The following is a 9450-nucleotide window of genomic DNA, read 5'->3' as shown; positions in this document are numbered from 1 at the left end:
ACAGTCCCCAAGTCCAAAATATTCGCACTCGTCGCACAGAGGGGAGGCGAACCAGAATGTGTAGGTGCCATGCCACCCACCTTCCTTGGGCATTGCCCAGTGGTAAAGGCGTCACTTTGCCCAGCGTTGACTGTAGAACAAAGGTCACTTGGAGTTGCACTGCGGCCACCATCATTTTCCGGCGGCGCATGGGTGTCCTGCTTGTGTTCGTTCTCAGGTGATTCACATAAACCGGTGCATTCTCCTGAGTCGCTACAGAAGTTCCGACGCGCTTGGCTTTCCACCAGTGCTGAGGAGGGCGAAGTTTTATCCTTCGAAGGAGGCGGTTCTTCTCCGTCCGCTAGAATGTAGAAGTGTGATGAACGCGCCGGCTCCCGCGTGGCGCATGTGTTTTCTGAACGCCGCTACAGCTGGTGTGCATGCAGGACCATTATTGTACTCCCGCTGCAGCAAACTGGATTAACGCTACTTAAAGACCTTTTCACAGAAGACTCCATGGGCACTCCATACTCCCCTTAATATACGTGAACCCCCCAAGAATGCACTGCCGAGACATTTGCACTCCCGTGGTACAGTCCAGAAAGCAGGTGTTGCTCCGTTCCTGTGAAAAAGTCACCTTTTCACAGACGGCTCCCTGGGCGCCTGCATAATTCTCTCTGGGCTGCGCTAATTAAATAGCCGTGACCCCCCAAAAATGCACTTTGTAGGCTGTGACGTCAGCCTCTGTACTCCCGCGCGCAGCCCAGCTTGGCGGCGTTTTTTCTCTCCTGTGAAAGTTGACCGCTGGTGCCGGATTGTGTGCCGGCTGTATCCTCGCTTTGTGTGCTTTGTAGGGAGGCGCATATACCTTGTGTGTACAGAAGAGGTAGATTTCCTTGCGTGTGGTTAAGGTTGTTCGAAGTTGCTCGGATATGCCAGTCTTTCAGTAGATGTCATCTTCGATGATTCGTTTCGGTGGCGAAGACTACAGTTTGAGAAAAGTTTACCCTGCAGCCTGCGTCCTCGGAATGCGCCGCTGAGTTTTTCCGCTTAGGGGTTTCGTTCCCTGGCAAATTTGCGCACGTCGTGTTGGTGTTGCCGTTGCTGTCGAACTGTTTACTTTCACAGAAGGAGACGCGCTTTTCGTAGAAACCCAAAGCCGACACGTGCGGTCCGCACAGACGGATAACTTCTCCAGCGGCAATGCACAAGGAAAGCATCTGGAATCAATAAAGGAGCTGCTACGGGGTGAAAGACGAAAAAGAAAAGACTCGAAGGAACGCGAGGGCGAAGTGCAAAGCTGTACAAATAGGGCAGGTGCGCGTGCGGGGGAGGGAGCGCTGAGGTGTTCTGGTAGGTTTGAAGAAAGGAAGAAGAGGGAAGCAATGCCAGGAAAGTTGCAGTGTAACTTTGGCAGCTGGGGGTCGCTGTGAAGGCGTGTAAATATTTTAGTATCACCCGAAAAGTTAAAGCATCAAAAAAATTTCGGGGGGGGTCAGAACCCCCTCAACCCCCCCCTAGTTACGGGCCTGAATGAAACTGTTCATGTGGACCGGGAATTGCGATTAGATCGACGACAGACAGTTAGTGGTCTGTCGGATGAATTTCCTCTTGTCGGACAATGCCTGAAATGCTCGGGTATCGCTAAGAGTGTGCAAGGTCGGTAACTAAAATGCGTACCGACCAACTCAAACAGCTAAGGATTCCCAGGCGGGGAACTTTAATGCAGAGGGACTAAAGAAACTGGTGCAGCGGTACGAAACGGGCTTAGAAGTCAACTGTGATTATGTAGAAAAGCGAAGTAGGTTTCTACTGAACTGATCCCGCCAATAAAAATTTTTACTTACGAATATTTATTTTATGGGGACCAAAGGGCCCTTACTTTTTGAATAGCCCTCGTACAATACACAACATAACATAGATGTTGTTTCAAACAGCGGGAACAAACAAACAAATCGCGCTACAAATGCAATCTCATGCATAACAAACTATTCAAAAACACAAAGTTCAATATTCAACGGCGAGCGAAGCCGCCACTCGGCGGCTTCGCTCAGCGATGCATCATCTGTTCTTTCGCGATGTTTCCAGACTTAGCCGGGCGTTTGTTCCGAGACTACCGAGACTGCTGGTTGTCGGCGGCCATTTTGAGGGTGAGGGGGTGGGAGGAGGCGCGCCGACGCGCACGGCGTCTTTTGATCTTTTGATACTTTCTTTTTTCGCTGCGCGCGCTGTGCGGTTACCCGTAACAACGCGCGTTTTTTTTTGTCTTTTTTTTCATGTCGTTGTTTACTCGTAAACAACAACATGAAATCCCGGCATCAGGATTTCATGTCGTTTTAAATCGGTGATGCGCGCTAATTAAGCGCTCGTTTGTGACACATTCATTCCTTCACCCTTGTGGCGAAGCAATGCACAATAAACGCTCAACTAGGCATGTGAAGACACGTTTCACTTTCGTGTTATACCAATTCCTATGAAATGGGGATCAGCCATGTTTTTTTTTTTTCTTTTCATTTCTCATTGAATGCTAGGATGCAAGAAACTTTTGCGACCATCCGATGTAAAGAGAAAGCCACAGTTTCATCATAATCATCATCTATAGCGTGCAGCGCAAACCTCGAACCGCACTACATTGAGATTCTCATAACTTAAACCCGAATTGAATACATTGGCCTGAATTTCTCCATTCCAATTCGGTGCACTCATATGTCTTCGTAACTCGTCGCGGCTACATGTACGGTGCCGCAAGGAGCTTTTTGCCATCGATAAATCTGTTTCGGCCTCCGAAAGCGCAGCACCCGCCCATGGTGATGAAAAGCGAAGGCGCCCTTGCAATCAAATTTACGTCGCAACCATGGGCGTCCGGAGGGGGGTGCAAGGGGGGGCGGCTGCCCCCCCTTGGAATTTCTAATAATATCTTTCTATGCAGTTGCGATAAGCTACACAGCTCGATTAGCACACTCAGGTTCTGGCCTTCAGGTTTGCCATTCAATTTCGCGCGTTACAAACTACTAAGCTCTGTCACGTCACGGCAGTGAAAGAAAGGCTGCCAGTGCTGAATGCCCCCCCCCCCTCCCCCCTGCGTATGCACCCCCCTGCAAAAAGTTCTGCGGACGCCCTTGGTCGCAACACTACGTGCACGGCGCAGCAACTACGTATACACGCGACACATATGCGCTCTGCGCGCTGGCGGAGAATGTAAACAAATAGCGCGCGACACAATAGCACCCGAATGTAAACAAACACGCTCTGCGCGTGATGCCAGTTGGTTAATAGCGGCGCGGCGTCAGCCTCGGAGAGGGCAAGGGAGGGAGAAAAGAGAGGGGGCGCTCTCTTGAAAGTATGTCGCCGCTGTTACAAAGTATCTTAGGTCAGCTGGGATGGTTGCGGCAGCTGGCAGAGCAGATGTCAACCATGCGTTCCTTTCTAAGAGGATTTCTACGTGGCCACCCAAGTCAAGGATCAGGGTCGCCTCCAAAATTGTTTCTGCTGGCTGTAGGTACAAGCACGGCCGCTCGATGAAAAACACACGTGTGTTTTTCATCGAGCGGCCGTGGTACAAGATTCTGCATATTTTTGCATTTGTTCTTGTGTGTTGTTCATACGGAAAAATATAACACGCAGGAAGTTCAATGTGAAATGCCCGGAATAAGCAAATGAAAACAATAAAATTCCCGAAAGTGATAGGGAGAGAGTGGAAAGACATGTCAGGGGAAGGAATGTTCTGAATAACGTTTAGTAGTGCTTCCACTGGGGCTAGTTGGTATGAAATTGCGAAGTGAAACGATGCGCTGCATAGATGAACTGAGACGAATGACACAAGAACACGAAAAGGACCTTGCGCTGCACTAAAAACTTTTATTCAATCGCTTTCGCTCGTGAAATATATATACACAGATAATGAAAGGTGACGTGTGCAATGACACAAGAAAGAGCAAAGAATCAACACGAAAGTGTGACGCAACAGCTCCAGTGAGCACGTGCCTTCAAGACATCAAGCATTTCATTGAAGTGTGCCAAACCAGTGGTTTAAATTTAACTTAACGGTGTCTGAATCTAGCACAACCGATGGTGCACTTACACAATCGCGGCCCGTTATCTCATTCATGAAGAACACTTAAATCACTTCTCTCTTTTTTCTGTTATTTCCCACATGTGCTAGCCTCTTTGTCTTCTGAAAACATGGTGTGCGCACTTACAGTTAGATCAGTGTGCTGCTAAATTGCCAGAAATCGTCAGCTTACCTACCAAATTTTCATGCTGCCGCAGCCTTTTGTTAAGCCCGGTTTGGACGACGTATGTCTTGCCACAGGTAAGAGGAATTTCATGAACTACTCCAGCTGAGCACTCCACATATTTATACTTATGCTGCTTTACCTCGCACTTTTTCGGCGACACCGTCTCACCATTTGCTTTCTTGCACAGTCCGCGCAGTTTGTACGGAGCTGAAAAAATTACTTTCAACCCGTTACTTTCCCCTGTTTTTTTGAGCCCATGTGATACCCCATGTATGTATTTGGAATGACAGCCATCTTTTCTTTTTGTATTATTTGCTGCCTCCTTTGTGCGGTTTTGCCACAAATATCTGAAAGCACTTTTTCGCAGACCGAGTTGATTAGCGTCTTTGGGCACCCGCATTTCAGAAGTTTCGTGACCTGCAGCATAGCAAGTGCGCTATCTTTCGTGTGCTCACAAGATTTTTTGATTGCCTGCCCTACACACGAAGTCACTATCGCTCTCTTGACCACCTTTGAGTGTTCGCATTCGTAGGGCAAAAGTCCCTTCTCTGACCTATCCCAGCACGTGCAGTGTCTCGAAAATATATAAGTAGAAATCTAAGAACTGTAGCTTGTCATTATCCGGCAGTTCAATCATGAACTGCAAACCTTTGTACGCCTCGCGAAATTGATCCAACACTTCTTCGGCATTTATAGCATTAAATTGGTCATAACTGAAGCAGATAAGGAAGTCGTCTACATATAAGCATTTGACGGCCCTCAATGCATTCGCAAGCTTCCTATTTCCTTTCCCAAGAAAAACGGGCGCAACATTCGATCCGATGCATATTCCTCCTTTTTGCGGCGCGTAAATGTATCCTTGGAAGCAAACAAACAAGGATCTCAGGTACAGTTTTAAAATTAAAAGTTCAAGAAAGTCTCTGACACTTATCCCTCACTCATCATGGAACTTGATGTTTCCATAGCAGTCAATATTTTCCTCAGCTGCCGACACGACTTCGTCCTGGGGAATGTTGTAGAAGAGGTCTTTAGCGTCTACTGATAGGCACTTCACTGGTTCCCTATTACTGAAGTACTACGTGGTAAATTCAGCGGAATTGCACACAAGGAATGGATCTCGTACTGGTCGCTTCAGATGAACTTGGAGGAAGATAGACACGTTGTGTTGCCAAGACCTTTTGTCTTCCAGTATGACCCTGAAAGAGGGTTGCCCTCTTTATGCGTCTTCACACTATAAAGAAGGGGTTCAGGCTTAGCCCATCACTGGACTTCATTTCTTTCGCCAAGGCAGGAAGCTGCGCGTCTTCCACTCGCCTTACGGCTAATTGCCTCGCTTCTTCCAGAACTTTTTTGTTGAATAAAAGTGGTTAGAGTTATGTTTTTTTCTTTTGTTCGTTTTCTCCTTGATGTGGATTGAAGTCCCGTCAAGGAGATGATCGACGTCGATGAAGCAGGAGGCAGGTTGGAGGTAATAAAAACTTGAAGGTATATTGCAGCGAAATATTTACAGTCATATGTACATCTTGCCGAAGCACACTGATGATAACATAGACATCAACAGCATCTTACTCTTCTACTTAACTTTTCTTAAGTTAGAGCCTAGAACACTGTTACTACATACGAAGAACCGAGTCTCACTGTTCGACCACCAAGTGGTTACGGCCCAGACGAAAGTTGCATCGTACGGAGTCTTACTGATCGATCAGTTTAGTGATTACAGCCTAGACTGAAGGGAAACGAATTCCGTCCAGTCTTAAGTACCTTGCGGTAACAAAGAAAAGGGGAGGTGGCCACTGGTGGTCCGCCTCGACATTCCCTTATCCAATCCGTTCATTCTCAGATTAAGCCACTCCCTACCGGGCTGTCCTTAATCTCGACAGTGTTTTAATGATACAGCGCAGACAGGCGTTTTGCACTCTTTCCCATCATGGCTCTCCCTCTCCTTCCCACGCTCTCAGGGATTCTCACGGTCGAAATACATCTGTATTTTAGCCCTGGTGCATTCACGCCATTTTCCCATACACATCGAGTTGAACTCGCGGAGCCAGTCGTTAAACCGTTCCGGGAAAGAAAAGGCGTCTGCGTGACCCTGCCTCCCACGCATTCGACCTTGCATTGTTGCAAAAGCACATCTTGGTCCGTGTTGGGGTCACGCATACTGTCGCCTCGAGCGACTGCTTAGAGCGGGGGATGTCCTCCTCATTTTCCCACACATTCAGGCCGCCGACCTCTGAGAACGGTCGCCTGACCGCAACCCATGCTGGCCATCGGGGCAGACAAGCTTGCTCAAAGGAAGCCGTTTGCTTTCTCTTGATAATTGCCCAGCGAAAAGACCAGGCAGGGGGAGAGCCGAGAAAGAAGCTTTGTACGACGTACCGTGCCGCGCCGTCCTGTCTGCAGGATCGACTTATGAGCGGCAAACATAACAGTTAGTGCGCAAGGTCCTTGTCCGTTTCGTATTCTTGTGTCATTCGTCTCAGTTCACCTATGCAGCGCATCGTTTCACTTCGCAATATTCTGAAGTACTATACGTCAGGGCAAGGGCCGACGCGTTTGTAGCTGATACAACAGCCAGTGTGCCGTAAAGTATTATTTTTGGTGAATAAGCACGTTGTGCTGGTAGCGGCTGCAGCAGTCATTGACGACGCGGTATGCGGAAGTGAATCGATCTTGGGGAGGGGGGGGGGGATGTCAGAATTGTCATTTAGAAGGCTGCTTACTGGTCAAAGCTGATGCTCACTTCCAGGCACCCAAGGACTTATAGAAGGGGATTTCGCCTTCTATTTGCTCTGCTTATAGGCTGTCTTGCCCTGCAAAACATACACCGTTTTGAAACCGTGTGCAAACTTGCGCTGCAAAATCAACTTGCAAATGTATGGCGTCCAGTGTTACAAGGATAGAATTTTTTGCTAACAGGGTGATTTTATGTCCTGAAAAAAATTATTTGTGTCCTTTACAATGGCGAAAATGTCCCTGTAGTCAGATTGATAAGCGAGTCAGCGTAGCGTTAAATTTTGGTTGTAGTGTTTGCACCAGAAATGATCGGGTGTCCTGGGTTACCGTGCTTGCGAATCTTCAGGAGCAATTATAAAATCTACCAACCGTGGAACGAAGCGGTAAGTGTAACCGAACGGCTCTTTTTCTCTAATTTTTTTTTAACAGCGGAGCTCTTTAAGCTTTTCGTTTCACGTGACCAGAACAATAAGCTGTGCCTAGCACGTGCAACGAAATAACTCGGGCAGCGCGCGCTCTTCGTCTTATAGGATTCAATATAAATAAAGAGAGTTTACTCTTGGCGACTTACATTCGATAAATGAGGATAGTTACAGTACATTTTTCTGTACCACCTAGTAATTTGTCGAATAATAAGGCCTGTGGCCAGCACACCCATCGAGGATGCTGTTATGACCATTAATATCAGCAGATGTGCGATGCCAGGCCACGGGAACCAGGGGCGTAGCCAGGGGGGGGGGGTTCAAACCCCCCGAAATTTTTCAGTTTTGCTTGCGTATATATACACGCGCACATACAAACTCACGCACGAACATACATAAAGTATGGTTGAACCACCCCCCCCCCCCCGAAAAAAATTTCTGGCTACGCCCCTGACGGGAACTAACTTCCGCGATAAAGTTGGCAGTGCCAGGCAGACCTTGCGTAGCCTTCGAGGAACAGACACAGCAAAGCTCTCCGAGCCCCAGTCGATGACGGCTGTTGAGGCCCGCAAGAAGTCGTCGCCTAGAAGGATTTCTTCGTGAGGTAACCGGGGAACAACGACAAAGTCATGCTGCAGTGTTTGGTCACCAACTGTCACCACAGCTCTGACTTGACCCAAAATTTGCAGATGATGGCCGCTTGCTGCTACCAAACGCAGGGACGAAGGCCCAATGCTTAGGTTCAGTTTTTATAGTGCTGCCGTAATCAAACTTTTGACAGCTCCAGAGTCCAAGATTCCTTCAATCGTTTGTCCGTTGATAGTGACAGGAACGCAAACGGTACCCGCTTCTGTAGCACACGACACCCGCTCAATTACTGATGACTGCTCGCGGGCATTGGCGTCACCAGCTGTTCGTTTCCTCGCTGTTTTGGGCTAGAAGGCTCAAATTCTTCCTGCCACTTCAGAAATTCTGCAGTTAGGGGCAGACGACACTGTGTGAAAAATTGGCCACTTCTGGAGCACAGTTTACTAATTCTGGAGGCGTTTGCTTGTGTTCTTTAAAAACGCGCGTCGCTGAACGAGTCCACGACAGAGGCGGGTTCCGCTTGTATTTTCTTTTTTAGGCGCGTCTCTCTGGGCCACTTGATCCTCTGAAGAACCGCTCGACTCTATACTATCCGTGCGCGGACGATGGTGCATGCTTCTGAGGCGAACGCTTTTCGTTAACGCGGCATTCAGCGGTGTGGATAGACTCGTGTTCTTCCGCAACCATAATCTGAACGCTTTCCTCATCTGGTCAAAGCGCAGAAAGGAACTTATCATATGATCTAGCTGCCTAAATGTCTTGTAAAAACATATATGGCTGATCCCTCTGTCATATAGGAATCGGTATAACACGAAAGTGAAACGTGTCTTCACAGACGTAGTTAAGCGTTTGTTGCGCATTCTTTCGCCCCAAGGGCGAAGGAATGAATGCTATACAGCAACAAATTGTAATGTCACGCGAAGAACGGCAAGCAGCTCGAAACTTGCAACGCGCTGCTCAAGCAGAAAGGACGCACGGAACGAACATACACAGGATGAGAGCGAACTGTCACATTTGTTACTTATTTCCAGGGGCGTAGCCAGGAGGGGGGGGGGGATTCAAACCCCCCGAAATTTTTAAGTTTTGCTTGCGTATATATACACGCACACATACAAATGCACGCATGAACATATACATAAAGTATGGTTGAACCCCCCCCCCCCGAAAAAAATTTCTGGCTATGCCCCTGCTTATTTCTGCGTGAGCACCGCGCTCCTTTCGCAAAAGCGGCCGCTACAGTGAGCCAAGTGACCTTCGTGCTCTCAGCACGAGACGTACAAACCACTGCGATCACGAGATAAGCGCACACACAAGCGACCACACCCTGTAGACGCGGCGCTCGTCGCAACGGCGACGACCTTTCAAGCGCGCTCTTCGAGCCTTCGCGCCATCTCGCTAGTGATAATGAAAACACGCTGTAACACCAATATCTGAGTACCGCCACAAGCAAATGGTGTATATAATAACTCGCCGTTAGCAATGCGAAGAAC

The 9450-nt window shown here is 48.2% G+C and overlaps 1 protein-coding gene across 1 annotated transcript in view; it reads right to left on the bottom strand.

The window, feature by feature from the left end:
- Nucleotides 1–5151: 5151 nt before the first annotated feature.
- Nucleotides 5152–9450, bottom strand: part of LOC119406444 (HEAT repeat-containing protein 1) — a 157274-nt gene continuing 152975 nt past the window's right edge. The window contains exons 25-26 of the mRNA XM_049420100.1: nucleotides 7870–8004; nucleotides 5152–5292 (exon numbers count right to left, since the gene is read on the bottom strand). Of these exons, the coding sequence (XP_049276057.1) occupies nucleotides 5152–5292; nucleotides 7870–8004 (276 nt within the window). The remainder of the gene's footprint in view (nucleotides 5293–7869; nucleotides 8005–9450) is intronic.

This window comes from Rhipicephalus sanguineus, chromosome 10 (assembly GCF_013339695.2).
Source record: "Rhipicephalus sanguineus isolate Rsan-2018 chromosome 10, BIME_Rsan_1.4, whole genome shotgun sequence".
Lineage (NCBI taxonomy): Eukaryota > Metazoa > Arthropoda > Arachnida > Ixodida > Ixodidae > Rhipicephalus > Rhipicephalus sanguineus.
The sequence above is the reverse complement of the archived record's forward strand: the minus strand, read 5'-3'. Positions and strand labels throughout refer to the sequence as shown.